Here is a 21,904-nt window from a genome sequence, read left to right on the forward strand (position 1 = left end):
GTGCTCTCTCCCAGGACTTCTGTGATGCCAGTCCACTTCTCCAGCCCAACAGGTAAGTGACACTTCCGTCTCTCTCCCTCTCTCTCTCTCCTTCTTTTTCTCTCTTCTTCTCAATCTCTCTCTTCTTCTCTCTTCATCTTCTCAATCTCTCTTTCTTCTTCGTCTTCTCTCTTTCTTCTCCTTCTCCTTCTTCTTATTCTCAATTTCTCTTTCTTCTTCTTCTTCCCTTCTTCTTCTTCTTCTCTCTCTCTTCTTCTTCTCCTTTTCTTTCTTTCTTCTCCTTATTCTCAATCTCTTTCTTCTCCTCCTTCTTCTTCTCAATCTTCCTTCTCCCCCTTCTTTTTCTTCTTATTCTTTTTCTCCTTCTTCTCCTTCTTCTTTTTTCTGCTTCTTCTTCTTCTTCTTCTTCTTCTTCTTCTTTTTCTTCTTCTCTTCTCTCTCATTCTTCTTCTGCTCCTTCTCCTTCTTCTCAATCTCTCCTTCCCCCTCTCTCTAGTGTCTTCTAGAAAGCCCAGGGTCTGGCTCCATGCTGGGGTCTGAGACAGGATGTAAGGAAAGGAACTCAAGAGGAGTTGTAATCCTTCTGCGTGACTCTGATCTCCTCAAGAGCCGGAAGTCAGGATGGGACCTCTTCACCTGTCTGGCTTTGCTGACCTTGAGCCAGTCAGTACCTTGAACTTTGACCTCTTGGAGGTTGAGTGACCTCACCTGCTCAGCGGGCATAATGCTGCCGTGAAGGTTGAGTGGAAGTCTCTGGTGGAGAGCGTTGGACTCTCAAGCTTGATGTTTGGAGTTCAATCCCTGGCATGACATATGCCAGAGGGATGTGGTGGTTCTCCCCTTCCCACTCTTTTTCATAAATAAAACAACTAAAAGAGAGAAAGGAAAGAGGGAAGGAACAAAAGAAGGGAGGGAAGGAGGAAAGGAAAGAACAAAAGAAAGAAAGAAAGAAAGAAAGAAAGAAAGAAAGAAAGGAGAAGGAAAGAAGGAAGGAAAGATGTCAGAGCCACAAGATAGTTCACCTTCATCATGGGCACAATTTAAGTTAAAGCCCAGACCTCATCACACTGGAGAAAGCTTTGGTGCTGTGGTCTCTTCCACTGTGTCTGTCTATCTTTGTCTCTGTCTTTCTCTCTGAAAAAGTCAGTCTAGAGTGGTGAAACCCCAGTGTTGAGAAAGAGAGAGAGAAGGAAAGAAAGAAAAAAGGAAAAAGAGAAAGGAAGAAAAAAAAGAACTAAAGAGCTAAAGATATCTTAAAGCAATTACCCTATGGAATATGAAGGAAGTCCATTTGATAAACATTTATTTGAATGGTCCGGAATGTGATACAGTTCATGAGGTCCTGAGTTTGATCCCTGACAGGATATGTACCAGAGTGACACCTGGTTTCTCCTCTATCTCTCTCTTTCTCTCTCTCTCCCTCCCTCCCTCTCTTTCTCTCCCTCCCTCTCTCTCTCTCCCTCCTTCCCTCCCTCTCTCCCTCCCACCCTCTCTCTCCCTCCCTCCCTCTCTCCCTCTCCCTCTCTTTCTCCCTCTCTCTCACTATCCCTATCCCTATCCCTCTCATTAATAAGAAAGAAGAAAAGAAAGAAGGAAGGAAAGGGAAAGGAAAGAAAGAAAGAAAGAAAGAAAGAAAGAAAGAAAGAAAGAGAAAGAAAGAAAGAAAGACTGGTGCATTACACTCTGTGTGTTTGGTGATGGGGATGCTGTCAGGTCCTGGTGCTGATGGTGGAGGAGAAGGACTTAGGCTGGGGATGAGAGTGTTTTGCAGAAAAGTGAGAAACTTTACACATAGACCAACAACTCTATTTACTGTAAATCGTGAATTCACCCAATACAATTTAAAAGAGATAGAAAAAAGAAAGAAAAGTTTACAATCCTGAAATTAATGGTTTGTGTCAAATTGACTTTAAAAATTTTTTTATTTATAAAATGGAAACGTTGACTTTTTTTAGTGTGAAATGTTGGCTGAAACTGAATTTATATATTTTCTTTCTTTTTTTAAATATTTATTTATTCCATTTTGTTGCCCTTTTTTATTGTTGTAGTTATTGTTGTTGTTATTCATGTCGTCGTTGTTGGATAGGACAGAGAAATGGAGAGAGGGGGGAGAGAAAGACAGACACCTGCATACCTGCTTCGTCGCCTGTGAAGCGACTCCCCTGCAGGTGGGGAGCCGGGGGCTCAAACCAGGATCCTTGTCCCGGTCCTTGCACTTTGTGCCACGTGCGCTTAACCCGCTGCGCTACCGCCCAACTCCCCTTTCTTTTTTTCTTAACCAACACACCATGAGACCAGCCCCAGGGCTGTTCATTTTTCACGTCTGAATTAAGAGTCCAACAGACTCTAGACCACGGATCCTGGTTTTGGGCCAGGGGCGTTCACGTGCTGTGACCCCCACTAACATGCTCCCAGTCCCAGAGGGTCATTTTCCCCAGAAACTTGATACGACTCCTTACCTAACCCAGGTGGCCAAGCCCTCACAGATTCCTCAGCTCACAGGCCCGCCCTTTCTGTCCCCAGAGGTGGCCTCGGAGTCCAGCTGGACTCACTGAGCTCTGTTTGTCTCCTTCTCTCTACCCCAGCAACCTGGGTCCCTTCCCTGGTCCCCTTCACGCTCAACTTCACCATCAGCAACCTGTATTTTGAGGATGACATGCTGCACCCCGGCTCCTGGAAGTTCAACAGCACGCAGAGGATCTTGCAGGGTCTGGTGAGAGCCCCACCCACTTCTTCTGCTCCCCCAGCCATGCCCATGCCCTGGCCATCAATGCCAGGGCATGCCCAATAGCACCAGTTCAGGCCCCACCCATTCATGCTGGTCACGCCCATCTCCTCCAGTGCCAGCCACGCCTACTTCACATGCCACGCCCACTCCACATCCCAATTGCCCCTTAGGGTTCTTCCCAGGCCCCGTCCACCAGTGCCAGCCGCGCCCACTTCACACACCCTGCCCAATAGCAACAGCCCTTAGGCTTCCCCTAGGCCCCGCCCACCACGGCCAGCCACACCCACTCCACCTGCCCTGCCCACTAGCAGCAGCCACTCAGGGGCCCACATAGGCCCCGCCTACCAGCCCCCAGTCACGCCCACTTTGCAGCCACGCCCACTCTGCCTGCCCTGCCCAATAGCGGCTCCTCAAGGTCCCCCAGGCCCCGCCCACCAGCTCCATTCACGCCCACTCCACCGCCCCATTCACTAGCTCAGGCCCCACCCACTAACCTGGCCACGCCCATTCCCTTGCCTCTCCTGCTAGTACCAGCCTGTCAAGGTGCCACCCACTAACAGGAGGCTCCTCCCACCCCACTAGTTAGGTCCCGCCCGCTCACCCCTGTCCCGTCCCCCCCCCTTACTTTTGCTCCTACCCACCTCTGCTGGATTTCCTGCACTCTACTCCCCCCTGGTTCCTTCACCCCTCCACTTCTCTCTCATAGCTCCAGCCTTTGTTCCGGAAAAGCAGTCTGGGTATCCTCTATTCAGGCTGCAGGCTGGCCTCGCTCAGGTGAGACTCTTCCCCCACCTCACCCCACCCCCCAAAAAAAGAAAACACAACCATGTGTGGCTGGGGACCTGGAAGCACATGGCCCCAATGGTACTGAAAAGGGCTTGCCATTTTTAACAGCTGCATAGTACTCCATCTTGTACAGGCACCACAACTTTCTTAGTCAACTGTAAACCATTAACCCCTCTGTATCAGTTAATGGAAAGTGTCTCAGTGCTGAGCACTGGTGCACCGAGTGGAGTACACATGTCACCATGATCAAGGACCAGGGTTTGAGCCCCCAAACCCCACCTGCAGGGGAGTCCCTTCACAGGCGGTGAAGCAGGTTTGCAGGTATCTTTCTCTCCCCCTCTCTATCTCTATCTCTATCTCCCTCTCTCCCTCCCCCTCCATCCTTCCTGTCTCTTTTTAAAAAATTTTTATTTAGTTTCCCTTTTGTTGCCCTTGTTGTTTTTTGTTTTTTATTATTGCAGTTGTTATTGATGTCGTTGTTGATAGGACAGAGAGAAATGGAGAGGGGAAGGGAAGACAGAGAGTGGGAGAGAGAGAGAGACACCTGCAGACCTGCTTCACCGCCTATGAAGTGACTCCCCTGCAGGTGGGGAGCCAGGGCCTCAAACCGGGATCTTTAGGCCGGTCCTTGAGTTTTGTGTCACGTGCACTTAACCCACTGTGCTACTGCCAGACTCCCCCTCCCCTCTCAATTATTCTTTGTCCTATCAAATAAAAATAGAAGGAAAAAATGGTCACCAGGAGCTGTGGATTCATAGTGAATAGCTCAGTTAGATAGTAAACTGCTTTGCCATATCAAAGACCCAGGTTCAAGCCAGGCACCCACCACAATGAAGAAAACGTTGGCCTCTTTCTACCTCTCTGCCTCTTTGTAAAAATAAATACAGGCTGGGTGGTGGTACACCTGGCTGAGCGCACATGTTACAATGCACAAGGACCCAGGTTCAAGCGCCCCAGTCCCCACCTGCAGGAGAAAAAGGTTCAAGCGCCCCAGTCCCCACCTGCAGGAGAAAAACTTCACGAGTGGTGAAGCAAGGCTGCAGGTGTCTCTCTTGTCTCTCTCCCTCTGTCTCCCCCTTTCCCTCTCGGGCTGTCTCTATCCAATCAATAAAGATAATAAAAATCATTTAAAAATACGTAAATAAATGTCAGTTCCTCTCCTGGGGATATATCCTAAGAAACCCAAAACATCCATCCAAAAAGATCTGTGTAAACCTAGGTTCATAAACTTTGGTTCCATAGCCAAAACCTGGAAGCCACCCAGGTGTCCAACAACAGATGAGGGGCTGAGCAAGTTGTGGTCTAGACACACAATGGAATACTACTCAGCTGTGAAAAATGATGAAGTCACCTTCTCTACCCCATCTTGGATGGAGCTTGAAGGAATCCTGTGAAGTGAGATCAGCCAGAAAGAGAGGGATGAAGATGGGATGATCTCACTCATGGACAGAAGTTGAGAAATAAGAAGAGAAAGGGGAAAACACTAAGCAGAACTTGGATTGGAGTTGATGTTTTGCACAAAAGTAAAAGACTCTGGGGTTGGGGGGACTGGGGGGGCTTTCAGGTCCTGGTACAGGATGGTGGAGGAGGACTTAGGCTGGGGTGAGAATGTTTTGCAGAAAACTAAGACATTTTACACATGGACCAACAACTGTATCTACTTTTTTTTTTTTTTAATGAACAAAGAGGGAAGAAGGGACAGGTGCAGAGGTGGTGAATGGTCCATTTGGGCATTCTTTCCCCAGGCCCGAGAAGCACAAATCAGGCACCAGAGTGGACGCCATCTGCACCTACCGCTCTGACCCCCTGGGCCCCAGTCTGGACAGGGAGCAGCTGTTCTGGGAGCTGAGACGTGAGACCCATGGGGTCACCCAGCTGGGCCCCTATACCCTGGACCCCAACAGCCTCTACGTCGATGGTGAGTGAATGTCTCTGTCTCTTCCCACCGTTGTGAGATCACACACCTCACCTGGCCCTGAGGGTCTCAGCCAGAGATGTGCTTGCTGAAGGTACCCATTAAGGGGTGGACTTCATGGTCCCTACTTCATGTTGAACTGACGTCATCATTGGGATTCTTTTCCTAAAGAAAAGGAACTTTGCTCATGGAAGACCCCCCCCTGCCCTGTGAGAACCCATCTGACTCACCAGGGTAACCCTGACATCTATGTGGTTTGCCACCTTCCCCCTTTGGTTATTTTTAGTCAAATTTGCTTTAATGTTTATTGTTGTTTTATTTTTATTAGAAAGAGAGAGTTACAGAGAGAGAGAGAGAGAGACCGGAACCCTGCTCAGCTCTGGCTGATGGTGGTGCTGGGGATTGAACCTGGGAGTTCAGAGCCTCAGACAAGAGGGTCTTCTTGCTGAAAGATTATATACTGTTTCCCTGACCCTGGTTTTTTTCTTGTTGGTTTGTAAGAACTCTTTACATATGTGAGGGGTTTTTTGTTGTTTTTTGTTTTGTTTTTGTTGTTTTTTTTTTTACCAGAGCCCTACTCAGTTCTGGCTAATGGCAGTGCTGTGTCCTGAATCTTAGACCTAAGAGCCTCAGGCATGAAAGTCTTTTTTTTAATTACTATTTTTTGCAGAACCATGATGCTGCCTCCCTGACCCTATATTTGCTGATTTGTAAGAGTTCTTTACATATGCAGGAATCTTTTTTTAAAAAACCAGAGCCCTACTCAGTTCTGGCTCATGGTGGTGCTGGGGATTGAACCTGGGACCTCAGAGCCTCAGGTAGGAGAGTCTTTTGCAGAACCATTAGACTATATCCCAGGCCCATAAAATGTTCTTTCAGGGAGTCAGGCGGTAGCTCAGCGGGTTAAGCGCACGTGGCACAGAGCTCAAGGACCCGTGTAAAGATCTTAGTTCAAGTCCCTGGTTCCCCATCTGCTGGGGAGTCGCTTCACAAGCGGTGAAGCAGGACTGCAGGTGTTTGTCTTTCTCTCCCCCTCTCTGTCTTCCCCTCCTCTCTCCATTTCTCTCTGTCCTATCCAATAACAACGACCTCAAGAACTACAACAATAAAACAAGGGCAACAGAAGGGAATAAATAAACAAAACAAATACTTTAAAAAATGTAAAAAAAAAAGTTCTTTTTTATATACTTTATTTATTGATTGATTGATAGAGACAGAAATAGAAAGAAGGGGAGAGAAAGAAAGAGACACCTGCAGACCTGCTTCACCGCTCATGAAGCTTCTTAACCCCTGCAGGTGGGGACCGGGGGCTCAAACCCGGGCGCTTAACCCAGTGCGCCAACACACACACACACACACACACACACACACACACACACACACATACACCCAGCTCCATTTTATTTTTCACCCACTAGCTTCTCTCCCTCTCCCTCTAGGTTACACCCAACGGAGTTCAGCAGCCACCACCAGCAGTGAGTATTCCGTGGAAGTCCCAAGGTCCCCCATGTTCAGGCAGGAAAGGAGCCAAGTCCTCCAAGAGAGAAGAAATTTCTCGAAGGGCACGTGTTCCTCACGGTCTCCTCTGCCCCAGCACCAAAGGGCATTCCCCAGCTCCAGCCTTATGGGCCGTCAACCCGATAAATAAATAGTTTGTGTTGCTCTGGTACTGTCACCAGGGGAGTAACTTTTTGTGTTTATACCCCTGGGGACTTTTCCTCAGCTACTGGGACCTCCACGGTCCTCTCCATCCTCTCTCTCCAGCCCAGCAGGTAAGTACCATGAGCGGGAGGCACATCTGGTATCAAGGGCTTGGTAAGTGTCAGTGCTCAGCATTATTCCTTCAAATAAAGATGTCACAGGGGACCCTGCATCACGAGGTCCTGAGTTTGACCCTTAGCATTACTTGTGCCAAAGTGCTGCTCTGCTGTTCTTTCTTCTTCCTTTTTTTAAATATTGATTTACTTATTTATTCCTTTTTGTTTCCCTTGTTTTATTGTTGTAGTTATTCTTATTATTGTTGTCGTCATTGTTGGATAGGACAGAGAAAAATGGAGAGAGATGAAGGAAGACAGAGAGGGGCAGAGAAAGATAGACACCTGCACACCTGCTTCACCGCTTGTGAAGCGACTCCCCTGCAGGTGGGGAGCCAGGACTCGAACCAGGATCCTTACGCCGGTCCTTGTGCTTTGTGCCACCTGCGCTTAACCCGCTGTGCTACAGCCAGCCTGACTCCCAGTTTTTTCTTTTCTTTAATTAATTTATAAAATGAAAACACTGATAAGACCATAGGAAAAGAAGGATACAATTCCATACAATTCCCATGATTGGAGTTCCATATCCCACCCCCACCCCTGATAGCTTTCCTATTCTTTATCCCTCTGGGAGTATGGACCCAGGGTCACTATGGGGTGCAGAAGGTGGAAGGTCTGGCTTCTGTAATTGCTTCCCCGCTGAACATGGGCGTTGACAGGTGGATCCATACTCCCAGCATGCCTCTCTCTTTCCCTAGTGGGGCAGGGCTCTGAGGAAGCGGGGCTCCAGGACACATGAGTGGGGTTGTCTATCCAGGGAAGTCTGATTGGCACCATGCTAGCATCAGGAACCTAGTGGTACAGATGAAAAGTTGGGGTCTCCGTTTTTGAAATAGCTGGTAGGTCTGTTTTAGGTCTATTCCAAAGGACCCGTGATTTTACGAGTTTTTGCCTGAGCCTAACCTCTGATATAAAGGTGGACCCATGTTACTGTCTGGGGAGATGATGTCATGGCTGGAAAAAGGGCTAGACACAGGCCCTTTGGAATTTAATTAAAATATGCCTACTGGCTATCTACAAAATGGAGGGCCCCCTGACTCTTCATCTGCACTACTCCAACCTTTAGGTCCATGATTGGTCAACAATTTGTTTGGCTTTATATGTTAACTCTCTTTTCAGCCGCCAGGTTCCAGATGCTAGCATGATGCCAACCAGACTTCCCTGGACAGAGAACACCACTAATGTGTCCTGGAGCTCCGATTCCCCAAAACCCCACCCCACTAGGGAAAGAGAGAGGCAGACTGGGAGTATGGATCCACCTGTCAACACCCATGTTCAGCAGGGAAGCAATGACAGAAGCCAGACCTTCCACCTTCTGCACCCCACAATGACCCTGGGTCCATGCTCCCAGAGGGATAAAGAATAGGAAAGCTGTCAGGGGAGGGAATGGGATACAGAGTTCGGGTGGTGGGAGTTATGTGAAGTTGTACCCCTCTTATCCTATGGTTTAGTTTATGTTTACTTTTTATAAATAAAGAATTAAATAATAAAAAAAGAAAGAAAAGGGCTAGAAAGCTGGATCAGGGAAGAGAGTAGCTCCCAAACATGGGAAAAGTGTATAAATATTGTTGCCTGTAAACCCTATCAATTTGATGTGATCTGGGGCCCATATTCAGCTTAGGAGCCTATGTGACCTCTGCATCCCTGTAGATCTGTGCTCACATTCTGTGGTCATGAGCAGGAACGTTCCAAGCTGCCCCAATATCAGGACCCATCTTCCTCAGGTAGAGCACAGAGTATGTTGTCCAGCCTCCCTTCGCCCTTCGGAGGATGGAACATTCTCTACTGTTCTTGTTTCAGGTTGAGGGCAAGGCCCTATGGGGGCCCCCAAAGAGTTCCATTATGTTGTTCCTTATAGACATGACCAGTAACAATGGAGAGAGGGATCTATTCAAAGTCTAGGCCCATCATGTCTGTTTGGGAATCTCAGGACTCCCTCCTCACTAGGGCCCCAGCTGATGGGGTGGCCTGATAGTGAACAAAGAGTCATTGTTAAAGTATGCCAGTTCTCTCTCCCTCTCTCTCTCTCTCCCTCTCTCTCTCTCTCTCTCCCTCTCCCTCTCCCTCTCCCTCTCCTTCTTCCTTTCTCTCTCCCTCTCCCTCTCCTTTTCCCTCGTCTCCTCTCTCTCTCTCTCTCTCTCTCTCCCCCTCCCTCCCTCCCTCCCTCTCAGTATGTGGTTTACTTTTAGCGAGAGATATATACACAGAGGTAGAGATATCAGAGCCCTGCTCAGCTCTGGCTGATGGTGGTATTGGGGATTGAACCTAGATTGAACCCATGAGGATTGAACAGTGAAGCCTCAGACATGAAAACCAAGAAAAAGCTTGGCCATTATGCTGCCCCCCAGGCCCTGCTATATTCCTTCTCGCTCCCTCTCTCCCTCCCTCTCGCTCTCTCCCTCTCTTCTGTTAGTAAACTTTTTAAAATGTTTTTAAGATTTCTTTTTTTATTAAAGAGTTATTTTTATTTATTTATTTTCCCTTTTTTGCCCTTGTTTTTTATTGTTGTTGTAGTTATTATTGTTGTTATTATTGATGTCATTGTCATTGTTGGATAGGACAGAGAGAAATGGAAAGAGGAGGGGAAGACAGACAACTGCAGACCTGCTTCACCACCTATGAAAGCGACTCCCCTGCTGGGGAGCCGGGGGCTCGAACCGGGATCCTTAGGCTGGTCCTTGTGCTTTGCACCACATGTGCTTAACCCACTGTGCTATCGCCCAACTCCCAATAAACAAACTTTTGAAAAAATAAAGACAGGTACACCTGGGAGACAGACACGCGGTTGAGTGCGTATGTTACAATGAGCAAAGACCCGGGTTCAAGCCTCCCTGGTCCCCACCTGCAGGGGGAAAGCTTCACAAGTGGTGAAGCAGGGCTGCAGGTGTCTCTCTGTCTCTTTCCCTGTCTATCTCCCCCTCTTCTCTCAATTTCTCACTGTCTTTATCCAATAAATAAATGTTTAAAAATGGGAGGGGGACCAGGTGGTGTTGCACCTCATTGAGCACACACATTCAAGCACAGAAGGATCCAGGTTCAAGCCCCTGGTCCCCACCTGCAGGGGGAAAGCTTCACAAGTGGTGAAGCAGGGCTGCGGGTGTGTGTGTGTGTCTCTCCCTCTCTGTCTCCACCTCCCCTGTCAATTTCTCTCTGTAGCAGTGCTGCAGGTGTCTCTCTCCCTCTCTGTCTCCCCCTCCCCTCTCAATTTCTGTCTCTATCCAATAATAAATAAAAACCTTAAAGAGAAAGATAGTGAGGAGACACCTGCAGCCCTGCCGGACCACTTGTGAAGCTTTCTCCCTGCATGTAGACACCAGGGCGGGGCTTGAACCAGGGTCCTCTCTCACATGCTAACATGTGGATTCTACCGGATGTGCCACCATCCAGCCCTATTATCTTTTTTTTTTAATATTTGGCCCTTTATTTATTTATAGAGATAGAGAGACAGAGAGACACCTGCAGCCCTGCTTCAGCACTCGTGAAGCTTTCCCCCTGCAGGTGGGGACCAGGGGCTTGAACCCGGGTCCTTACACACTGTAATGTGAGTGCTTAACCAGGTGCGCTGCTGCCTGGCCCCTGGCCCCGTTTTATTTCTGTTTTTGTTTTTGTGGTGATGTGTTACCCTCCATCCCCAGCCCCCTTGCACCCTCCCCAGGGCTGGAAGCAGGGTGTGGGCCCTGCTCTGACTCTCTGAGCTCAGGGTGGGTGTCAGTGGGCATCTCTCTCTCTCTTTTTCTCTCCCCACAGCCCCCGGCCCTGCCCTGACCCCCTTCACCCTCAACTTCACCATCACTAACCTGCACTTTAAGGAGGACATGCAGCACCCTGGGTCCAGGCTGTTCACCCGCACACAGAGCATCCTGCAGGGCCTGGTGAGAGCCCCCCACGCCACCCCCAAATCAGGCCTGGCCCTCCCTCCACCCTGTCCCCTCCCCTGTGTGGCCCCACCTCCTGCGTCTGTGCCAGCCCAGCCCCTGGGGTGCCCACTTCCCGCTTCCCTTCTCCCTGTGCCCCCTCAGCCCTGTGTCACCTGCTTCCCCTGCAGCTCAAGGTCACGTTCAGGAACTCCAGCCTGGGTCCCCGCTACTATGGCTGCAGGCTCTCCCAGCTCAGGTGAGACTGGGGGGGGGAACCCCAGAGGGCTGGTTCTCTGCCTTCCGCCATGTCCTCCCAGAGGTGGTTTTCTGGGGGTGGGGGCCAGGCTCTCACCCTAGGACCAGCTCCTGCAGATTCCAGTCCCCTCACCCCAGTGCTCTCTAAGATTCCCCAGAGCTTGGTTGCTTGGTTGGAAGCCTGGGTGTCCCTCCTTGAATTCTCTCGCACTCTGTCTGGACCAAGGGCAGAACTTGTTTCTTTATTCTTTCTCAACCATCCTCCCTGTCTTTCTTCTCCTTCTTCCTCCTCCTCCTCCTCCTCCTCCTCTCCCTCCTCCTCTTCCTTCTCCTCTTTTTCTTCTTCTCCTTCTTCTTCTCCTTCTCTTTCTCCTTCTTCTCCTTCTACCTGAGATCCTAGGTTCAGTCCCCAACACCACCATCAGCCAGAGCTGAGCAGGGCTCTGGTGTGTGTGTGTTTGTCTGTCTCTGTCTCTCTCTCTCCCCCCCGACCCCTTGTCTTTCATTAAAAATATATAAAAAATAAGAAAATTTTGGGGGGGGTATGGAGACAGAATCATGCTTTTGCAAAAAAAGTCTCTCCTGCCTGAGGGTCTGAGGTCCCAGGTTCAAATCCCAGCACCACCATCAGCCAGAGCTAGGCAGGGCTGTAGTTTAAAAAAAAAAAAAATCCCTGTAGAAACTATTGTATTTACTGTGGAATGTAAAACATTAATTCCCCAATAAAGAAATTTTTTTAAAATCCCACATATTATTTTCCCTTTTGTTGCCCTTATTTTTTTATTGTTGTTGTTATCGATGTTGTCGTTGTTGGATAGGACAGAGAGAAATGGAGAGAGGAGGAGAAGATAAGGGGGGGAGAAAGAGAGACACCTTCACCGCCTGTGAAGCAACCACCCTGTAGGTGGGGAGCTGGGGGCTCAAACCTGGATACTTCTGCCTGTCTTTACGCTTCTTACAAATCAAGGTGAAAAAGACAAAGGCAGGGAGATAGCATAATAGTTATGCAAAAGGACTTTCAAGCCTGAAAACAAGTGTTTAGGTCATGTCAGGATTTCTGTCAACAAATGTGCCTTTGTCTACTTCATCTTCACAACTCCGACCTTTCCTGGAAGACAACTTCTGGAAGGAAACAGAATTAGGATGACAGTCGAGTGAAAATCCTCCCACTCTAATTCTGTTGACATGTAGAGAACTCAGTCAGTCCCCCGGACCCTCTAAACTGGCTTCACGTGTCTCTTCCACCCTTCTAATGACCCCAGGCCCCTTCTATCTGAGCCCCTCGAATATCAAAATGCATACTTGTTTCATGTATTTCCTGTCACCTGCCCCTCCCAGGCCTATGAAGGACAGGGAAGCCACGGGAGTGGACATCATCTGCACCTATCTCCCTGACCCCAAGAGACCCCAGTTGGACAGGGAGAAGCTATACTGGGAGCTGATCACCCACGGCATCACCCAGCTGGGCCCCTACACCTTGGACCACAACAGTCTCTATGTCAATGGTGAGGGGCCGCCATTTTGTTTGTTTATGTACTTCATTATCAAAGAAAGAAGAGCTTCATTTTCCTTTTTCCTTCCTCCTTCCCCTTCTCCCCTCCACTTTCTCAGTCTTTCTTCCTTCACCTCTGCTGGCTTACCCAGCTGGGCTCCTACACCCTGGACCAGAACAGTCTCTATGTCAGTGGTGAGAGGCGGCCATTTTGTTTGTTAATTGGTTTCATTATGACCAAAGATCTTGTGCCTTCCCTCTTCTTTCTCCATTCCTTTCTTCCCTCCACCCCCTTGCACTTTCTTCTTTCACCACTGCTGGATCACCCAGCTGGGCTTTTACACCCTGGACCAGAACAGTCTCTGTGTCAATGATGGGGGCAGCCATTTTGTTTGTTTGCTTCATCATCAGAGAAAGAAGAGCTTCATTTCCCTTTTCCTTCCTCCTTCCCCTTCTCCCCTCCACTTTCTCAATCTTTCTTCCTTCACCTCTGCTGGCTCACCCAGCTGGACCCCTACACCTTGGGCCAGAGCAGTGTCTATGTCAATGGTGAGAGGTGGCCATTTTGTTTATTAATTTCTTTCATTATCACCAAAGATCTTCTACTTTACTTCTTCCTCCCCTAACATCCATTCCCCCCTCCACTTTCTCATTCTTTCTTCCTTCACCTCTGCTGGGTCACCCAGCTGGGTCCCTACAGCCTGAACCACAACAGTCTCTATGTCAATGGTGAGAAGCAGCCATTTTGTTTGTTTCTTCACTTCACCATCAGAGAACTTTAATAGCCTTCTTCCTCCTTTCCCTCCACCACCTCACTCTTTTTTCCTTCATCTCTGCAGGTTACACTCAGCAGACCTCAACTACCACCTCCAGAAGTGAGTAATTTGGGTGTGACTGGGATAGAGGGGTGGCATTCCACAAGTCTTAGGACTCTAGAAGACCAGAAAATAGGAGGAAACAAAAAATCATGAGTCTGCTGTCTTCCCTCCTCATCCATCTCCGCCTTCTGCCTCTAATCAACAGGAAACATTTTTTTAAAAAAAAAAAATTAAAAAAGAAGAGGAGGAGGAGGGAGAATGGGAGGAGGGAGAGGCGGCAAAGGATAAGAAGGAGAGGAAGAAGAAGCAGAGAAGGGAAAAGAGGAGAGAGAGAAGAAGGAGAAAGAAGAGGAAAAGGAGGAGAAAAAGAAGGGAAGAGAACAGCAGGAGAAGAAAGGAAGATGGAGAGGAAGGGGAAGAAGGAGGAGAAGAAGAGGAAGGGGAGGAAGAAGAAGAGAAACAAGGAGGGGAAGTGGAAGAAAAAGAAGAGGAAGGGTAAGAAGGAGGAGAGGAGAAAGAAGAGGAAGAGGAAGAAAGGAGGAAGAGGAGGAGAAGGAAGAGGAAGAGAGAAAGGGAAAGAAGAATGAGGAGGGAAAGGGGAAGGAGGAGGAGGATAAGGAGAAGAATGGAAAGAAGAAGGAGTAGGAGAGAAAGAGGATGGGGAAGAAGAAAAGAAGAAAGGGGGGGTCCAGGAGGTGGCGCAGTAGATAAAGCTTTGGATTCTCAACCATGAGGTTCCAAGTTCAATCCCCGGCAGCACATGGACCAGAGTGATGTCTGGTTCTTTCTCTCTCCTCCTATATCTCTCATAAATAAATAAATAAATAAATAAATGTTTTAAAAGAAGAGGAAGGAGAAGAAGGAAGAGGAGGAGAAGACAAACAACTCCAACTCGTTCCAGAAAGCAAGGAAGCTTGGTGCCTGGGTGTCTCTGGTCAGGAATCGAGTGGTTGTGGAAGGGAGGCAGGAAAAGCAACCAGCAGCCTCAGGACCAGTCCCCTCAACCCGTCTCTTGCTCGCTCGCTCTCTTTCTCTCTTTTACAGCCACCGTCTCCACCCTGCTTCCTTTGACCCTCAACTTCACCATCACCAACCTCCACTACAAGACCAGCCTGGGGACCTCCGGATCAGAAGAGTTCCACATTCTAGACAAGTACCTGCAGCAATTGGTAAGCGCCCCAACTCCCCTACAACCCTCTCGCCCTCACCCCTGCGAGGGCCCCCTCTTATCTCCCACCTCCCCACCCCACCCACTCACTCCCTCCCTGTCTTTCCTCCTCAGCTGACTCCTCTGCTGAACAGCTCCAGCCTGGGGCCCCTACATCCCAGCTGCAGACTGAGCGCCCTCTGGTGAGAAGCCAGGTCTGGGGGTTCTCAAAGGTCAGGGTTCAGGGGCCGGGGCTTCTGTCTTGCACCCCAGCTCGCCTCCCTCCCTCCACATCCAGTGTGTCACATCTCTGCATCTGCTGAGTCCGCTCCCCAAGTCTTGTCTTCCCAGCGATCACTCTGTCTCCACGTTCTCAACAAGGTGCACACCAAGGGTTTTTGCAAAATGACGTAACTGTTTTGTACGGGGGAGAGGTCCTCCTCCTCCTCCTCCTTCTCCTCCTCCTCCTCCCCTCCCCCTCCCTCTCCTTCTTCTTCTTTTCTTCTTCTCCTTCTTCTTCTTCTCCTCCTCCTCCTCCTCCTCTTCCTCCTCCTCCTTCTTCATATTTATTTATTTACTTGTGATTTAATATTTATTGACAAGATAACAAGGGTTCAACTCCGCACTATCCCCACCACCAGAGTTCTGTGTCCCCATTCCCTCCATTGGAAGCTACAGCAGTTCTCCACAGGTTGCAGACATAGGGTAACTCTGATTTCTACAACTATCTGTCTATATCTCTATATATTCATCCTCCTTTTTTTAATTATTAGCGATTTCATAATGATCGACAAGATTGTGGGATAAGAGGGGTACAATTCCATACAAATTCCCATCACAAGAATTCTATATCCCATCCCCTCCATTGGAAGCTTCCCTATTCTTTATCCTTCTGGATGTATGGACCAGAATTCTTTATGAGGTGCAAAAGGTGGGAGGTCTGGCTTCTGTAATTGCTTCTCTGCTGAACATTGATCCACACTCCCAGCCTGTCTCTCTCTATCCCTAGTGGGGCAGGGCTCTGGGGAGGTAGGGTTCCAGGACACACTGGTGAGGTCATCTGCCCAGAGAAGTCATGTTGGCATCATGGTAGCATCTGCAACTTGGTGGCTGAAAAGCAGTAAGATATAAAGCAGAACAAGTTGTTTAATAATTAGAAACCAAAAGGTAAGAATAAAGCAAATGAGATTTGGAGTCTTCATGTTGGAAGAAGCTAGGAAGTCTATTTTAGGTATATTTCCAGGGGTTCATGATGTTACTAATTTTTGCCTGAGCCTGACAGCTAACACGCAGGTAGGTTAGAAGTATTGCCTGGGGGGATCGGCAGTAGCACAGCGGGTTAAGAGCAGGTGACGTGAAGCTGAAGGACTAGAGTAAGGATCCTGGTTCAAGCCCCCAGCTCCCCACCTGCAAGGGAGTCGCTTCACAGGTGGTGAAGCAGGTCTGTAATGATCCTGGGTCCATGCTTCCAGAGGGATAAAGAATAGGGGAGCTTCCAAAGGAGGGAATGGGGTGGGGAACTCTAGTGGTGGGCATTGTGTGGAGTTGTACCCCTCTTATCCAACGGACTTGTCATTCATAATTAAATAATTTTTTTTTGAAAAAAGTATTGTCTAAGATGGTGTCAGACTTAGGAATAGGAGTCCCACCCCCCTCCCCACCCCCATTTTTTTAAGGTCCTATCTTCTCTTCTAAATCACACCTATATCTTTTACTAGATCCAGATATCCATCCCTTTTCCCTCTTCTTTCTCTGGGTCCTGATGGAGTTGAAGTTGAGAGCCCTCTGGTCATCTACTGCTAACATTTCTCCCCCACTGGGAGTATGGACCAAAGATCTCTATGGGGTACAGAAAGTAGGATTTCTGGTTTCTGTAATTGCTTCTCTGCTGGACATGGACATTGGCAGGTGGATCCATACACTGAGGAAGGTTTTGAAGAATAAATGAGTACCCCCATATCACACACTCACACACACACACACACACACACACGCCTACCCCTACCCCAGTTCTACGGTGCTGATGGGTAATACAGGACCTTGGGGTTCCTTCCACCTGTACCTGGCACTGTCCCCCCCTTGTCCTCGACCAGAAGTGGGGTTTGACGAGGCTAGTATGACGTTCATGAAAAACACAAGGACAGGCCCGGGTGGTGGCTCACCTGGTTGAGTGTCTTCGTTAGCCACATGCGGGGGACCCAGGTTCCCACCTGCAGGGAGGAAGCTCCTTCATGAGCACAGGAATAGAGATGCGAGTGTCATCTCTCTCTCCTTTCTCTCTTTCTCTATTCCCTGCCCTTGGTTTCTGTCCTGTGAAAAAGTTGGAAAAACAAGGAAAGGAAGGCAGGAAGGAAAGAAGGGACGGAGGGAGAGATGGATGAATGGGAAAGAAAGAAACAGACAGGAGTTAGCTGTCACCTCTACAACTATCTGCCTATAACTTCCCTCCTTTTTCTTCCAGTTCCAGTCCTCTCTTCCCCTCCAAGCCACACGTCACCCTATTACTACATCTAAATATCTAGGAGAGTCTCTGTGTAGAACTATTATGCTGTCTCCTCAGCTAGTGAGAAAGAGAGAGAGAGAGAGAGAGAGAGAGAGAGAGGGGAAGGGAGAAGGAGAGAGAGAGGGAGAGGGAAAGAGAAAGATACCAGAGCCCTGCTCAGCTCTGCTGGAGATAAGACTGCTGGAGATTGAACCTGAGATTTCAGAGCTTCAGGCAGAAGAGTCTCTTTGTAGAATCATTACGCACCACAAAATCTCCTTCCTCGGGGGAGTCAGGCAGTAGCGCAGTGGGTTAAGCGCAGGTGGCGCAAAGTTCAGGGACTGGCATAAGGATCCTGGTTCGAGCCCCGGCTCCCCACCTGCAGGGGAGTCGCTTCCCAGGCGGTGAAGCAGGTCTGCAGGTGTCAATCTTTCTCTCCCCCTCTCTGTCTTCCCCTCCTCTCTCCATTTCTCTCTGTCCTATCCAATAACGAAGACATCAACAACAATAATAACTATAACAAGGGCAACAAAAAGGGAATAAATATTTTTTTTTTAAATCTCCTTCCTCTCTTGGTCACGCCTAAATTGCAAATATCCTGTCCACCTTCTTGCTAGCTCTGCTTACTGTCTCTCTCTCCAAAAAGAACCTTCAGCCTTGTGACTTGTCCAAGCATCCTAGTTCTAACAAATCTTTCTTATCTGTCCCCAGTTTCTGTCTCCATTTGTATGTGACCCCTTTTCTGGGCTGTTTTGTCCCCAGGCCTGAGAAGCACAAATCAGGCACCAAAGTGGATGCCATCTGCACCTACCGCCCTGACCCCCTGGGCCCCGGGCTGGACAGAGAGCAGCTGTTCTGGGAGCTGAGCCGTGAAACCCATGAGGTCACCCAGCTGGGCTCCCTCACTCTGGACCCCAACAGCCTCTACGTCAATGGTGAGTGGCTGGGCTCCGTATCGCGTCCCCTCCCCTGTTAGCTTTCCTATTCTTTATCCCTCTGGGAGTATGGACCCAAGGTCATTGTGGGATGCAGAAGGTGAAAGGTCATGTGAGTTAACATATAAAGCCAAATTGTTGACTAATCATGAACCTGAAGGCTGGAATAGTGCAGATGAATATTTAGGGATCTCCATTTTATAGATAGTTAATAGGCCTATTTTTAGGTGTTTTCCAAAGGGCCCATGACTATACTAGTGTTGTTTGTTTGTTTGTTTGTTTGTTTGTTTTTCCTGAGCCTGACATCTGATATGCAGGGGGACCCAAGTTATTGTCTGGGGAGGTGATGTCATGGCTGGAAAAAGGGCTAGAAAGGTGGATCAGGGAAGAGAGTAGCTCCCAAATATGGGAAAGGTGTATAAATATTGTTGACTGGTGTTTTTAAACCCTAAGATAGCTGGAACCTCCCGCTTCATCTAAAGAGCCTATATTTCCCCCAGTCCTGGGATTAATGTTTCATAGTTGCCAGTAAATACAATAGTTTGTACATGCATAACATATCTCAGTTTTCCACATAACAATACAACCCTCACTAGGTCCTCTGTCATCCTTTTCCAGGACCTGTACTCTCCCCTCCCCAACCCCCCACCCCCACCCCAGAGTCTTTTACTTTGGTGCAATACACCAACTCCAGTTCCGGTTCTACTTGTGTTTTCTCTTCTGATCTTGCTTTTCAACTTCTGCCTGAGAGTGAGATCATCCCACGTTATCCTTCTGTTTCTGACTTATCTCACTTCACGTGATTTCTTCAAGCTCCATCCAATATGGGCTGAAAACAATGAAATCACTATTTTAACAGCTGAGTAGTATTCCATTGTGTAGATAGACCACAACTTGCTCAGCCACTCATCTGTTGTTGGACACCTGGGTTGCTTCCAGGTTTTGGCTATGACAAATTGTGCTGCTAAGAACATATGTGCACACAGATCTTTTTGGATGAATGTGTTGGGTTCCTTAGGATATATCCCCAGGAGAGGAATTGCAGGATCATAGGGTAGGTCCATTTCTAGCCTTCTGAGAGTTCTCCAGACTGTTCTCCACAGAGACCAATCAATCCTTACAAGTCTTCACCTTCTCTTTCTCTTCTCTCTCTCTCTCTCTCCACAGGTTTTACCCATCAGGCCCTGACCTCCACCCCCAGCCGTGAGTAGAAGTTTGGATGCTGGTATTGTTTTGCCTTGGTGTCAATCTCTCCTCCCTGCCACCCCACTCCTGGAACTAGACAAATCCAAGAGGAGGGGCCTAGACAATGGCATATTCAATAAGCTACATGGTATGTAGCCCAAGGACTCGAATGAGGAATCTGCTTCGAACCCCCACTCCCCACATGCAGTGGGGACACTTCACACGTGATGAAGCAGGTCTGCAGGTGTCTGTTTTTCTCTCTTCCTCTCTGTCTCCCCCTCTTCTCTCAGTTTCACTCTGTCCTGTCCAAGAAAATGGGGGGAAAAAATGGCCTCCGGAAGCAGTAGATTCATAGCATCAGCACAGAGCCCCAGTGATAACCCTGGAGGCAAAAAACAAACAGAGAAGAAGAAGGAGGAGAAGAGGAAGAGGAAGAAGAAGGAGAAGGGGAAAAGAAAGAAAGAAAGAAAGAAAGAAAGAAAGAAAGAAAGAAAGAAAGAAAGAAAGGTCAAAGAGGACTCTGGTCTACCCTCCACATTTCACTACCTCTTCCAGCAAGCACAGCCTGATATAGGCCCAAAACCAACACAAAAATGAGTTAGAAGTTTCCCCCAATGGTTCCTTTTCTATAATAGTGCTCTTCCTTCTCCTCTCTTTGCCTCACATCTGTCTGTTATCTTTCCTTAGATCCTGTGACCTCTGCCTTGTCCCCAGCAACCTCGAGGACCCCGTTCACCACTGTCACAGGTGGGAACATCCTTGCAAATGTGTGAACTTGGCTATTGAAGGGTGTTTCGTGAGGATTGGGTGGTGACGAACCCAGATTACCAAGTACAAGGACCCAGGTTCAAGCCCCTAGTCCCCACTTGAAGGAGGGGATATTTCATAAGCTGTGAAGCAGGGTTGCAGGTGTCTCTGTCTCTCTCTGTGTGTGTCTCTTTCTCCCTTCCCTCTCAATTGCTCTCTGTCTCTGTCCAATAAAATAGAAAAAGAGGGCAGTGATGCACTTGGTTAAGTACACATATTACCATGCGTAAGGACCTGGCTTCAAAACCCCCACTCCCCACCTGCAGACGGGGGGAGTTTCACAAGTGGTGAAGTAGGGCTGCAGGTGTCTCTGTTTCTCTCTCTATTGCCCTTCCCCTCTCAATTTCTCTCTGTCCTATCAAATATAATAGAAGGCGGGGGGGGGATTTGGCTGCTGGAGGCAGTGGATGTGCTGACCTCAAACCTCAGGGATAATCGTGGTGGTGGAAAAAAGAAAGGAAAAGAAAAGCAAGAGAAGAAAAAATGGCTTCCAGGAGTAGTGGACTGTAAATAAATGCAGGCGCCAAGCCCTAGGGATAACCCTGGTTAAGGAAAGAAAGAAAGAAAGAAAGAAAGAAAGAAAGAAAGAAAGAAAGAAAGAAAGAAAGAAAGAGAAAGAAAGAGAGAAAGAGAGAGAAAGGAAGAAAGAGAGAGAGAGAGAAAGAAAGGAAGAAAGAAAAAGAAAGAAAGAGAGGGAGAGAGGGAGGGAAAGAGGAAGGAAGGAAGGAAGGAAGGAAGGAAGGAAGGAAGGACCAACCTGCTTCGCCTCTATTGAAGCATGTTGCCTGCAGATGAAGACCAAGGACTCGAACCCTGGTCATTGTGCTTGGTAATCTGTGTGCTTCACTAGGTGTGCTGCCACCATCACCCCTTTTTTCTGTAGTTGTTGATAGAGATAGAGGGAAACAGAGAGAGAAGTGGGAGATAAGAGAAGAAAAGAGACAGAGAGACACCTGCAGCCCTGCTTCTCCATTTGTGAAGTTTCTGCCCCACAGGTGAGAGAAGACCTTGGACTTGAACTCGGCTCCTAGAGCACCCCCACCACTCAGCCCCAAAATAGTGTCATTCCTTCACACTCATCCTCTGTCCCCTGTTCTTTCAGGGGAAGCAGCTTTCACCCTGCGGAAACAGCTCGTCCCGGAGAAAGACCCTCCCCAGGGCTGGAAGCAGGGTGTGGGCCCTGCTCTGACTCGCTGAGCTCAGGGTGGGTGTCAGTGGGCATCTCTCTCTCTCTTTTTCTCTCCCCACAGCCCCCGGCCCTGCCCTGACCCCCTTCACCCTCAACTTCACCATCACTAACCTGCACTTTAAGGAGGACATGCAGCGCCCTGGGTCCAGGCTGTTCACCCGCACACAGAGCATCCTGCAGGGCCTGGTGAGAGCCCCCCACGCCACCCCCAAATCAGGCCTGGCCCTCCCTCCACCCTGTCCCCTCCCCTGCGTGGCCCCACCTCCTGCGTCTGTGCCAGCCCAGCCCCTGGGGCGCCCGCTTCCCTTCTCCCTGTGCCCCCCTCAGCCCTGTGTCACCTGCTTCCCCTGCAGCTCAGGGTCACATTCAGGAACTCCAGCCTGGGTCCCCGCTACTATGGCTGCAGGCTCTCCCAGCTCAGGTGAGATTTTATTTTACGTTTTCCACACTTAACTTCTTTCTTTCTTTCTTTTAACATTTATTTATTTATTTCC

General features: G+C 48.7%; 1 protein-coding gene across 1 annotated transcript in view; it reads left to right on the plus strand.

The window, feature by feature from the left end:
• Nucleotides 1-6: 6 nt before the first annotated feature.
• Nucleotides 7-21,904, plus strand: part of LOC103116115 (mucin-16) — a gene marked incomplete at its 3' end in the record, with an annotated part of 46,577 nt that continues 24,679 nt past the window's right edge. The window contains exons 1-16 of the mRNA XM_060184214.1: nucleotides 7-52; nucleotides 2,586-2,713; nucleotides 3,435-3,502; nucleotides 5,260-5,432; nucleotides 6,869-6,904; nucleotides 10,991-11,115; nucleotides 11,289-11,356; nucleotides 12,694-12,860; nucleotides 13,687-13,722; nucleotides 14,710-14,834; nucleotides 14,948-15,015; nucleotides 18,057-18,229; nucleotides 19,397-19,432; nucleotides 20,102-20,161; nucleotides 21,472-21,596; nucleotides 21,764-21,831. Coding sequence (XP_060040197.1) covers nucleotides 25-52; nucleotides 2,586-2,713; nucleotides 3,435-3,502; nucleotides 5,260-5,432; nucleotides 6,869-6,904; nucleotides 10,991-11,115; nucleotides 11,289-11,356; nucleotides 12,694-12,860; nucleotides 13,687-13,722; nucleotides 14,710-14,834; nucleotides 14,948-15,015; nucleotides 18,057-18,229; nucleotides 19,397-19,432; nucleotides 20,102-20,161; nucleotides 21,472-21,596; nucleotides 21,764-21,831 — 1,484 coding nt within the window. The remainder of the gene's footprint in view (nucleotides 53-2,585; nucleotides 2,714-3,434; nucleotides 3,503-5,259; nucleotides 5,433-6,868; nucleotides 6,905-10,990; nucleotides 11,116-11,288; nucleotides 11,357-12,693; nucleotides 12,861-13,686; nucleotides 13,723-14,709; nucleotides 14,835-14,947; nucleotides 15,016-18,056; nucleotides 18,230-19,396; nucleotides 19,433-20,101; nucleotides 20,162-21,471; nucleotides 21,597-21,763; nucleotides 21,832-21,904) is intronic.

This window comes from Erinaceus europaeus, unplaced genomic scaffold (genome assembly GCF_950295315.1).
Source record: "Erinaceus europaeus unplaced genomic scaffold, mEriEur2.1 scaffold_941, whole genome shotgun sequence".
Lineage (NCBI taxonomy): Eukaryota > Metazoa > Chordata > Mammalia > Eulipotyphla > Erinaceidae > Erinaceus > Erinaceus europaeus.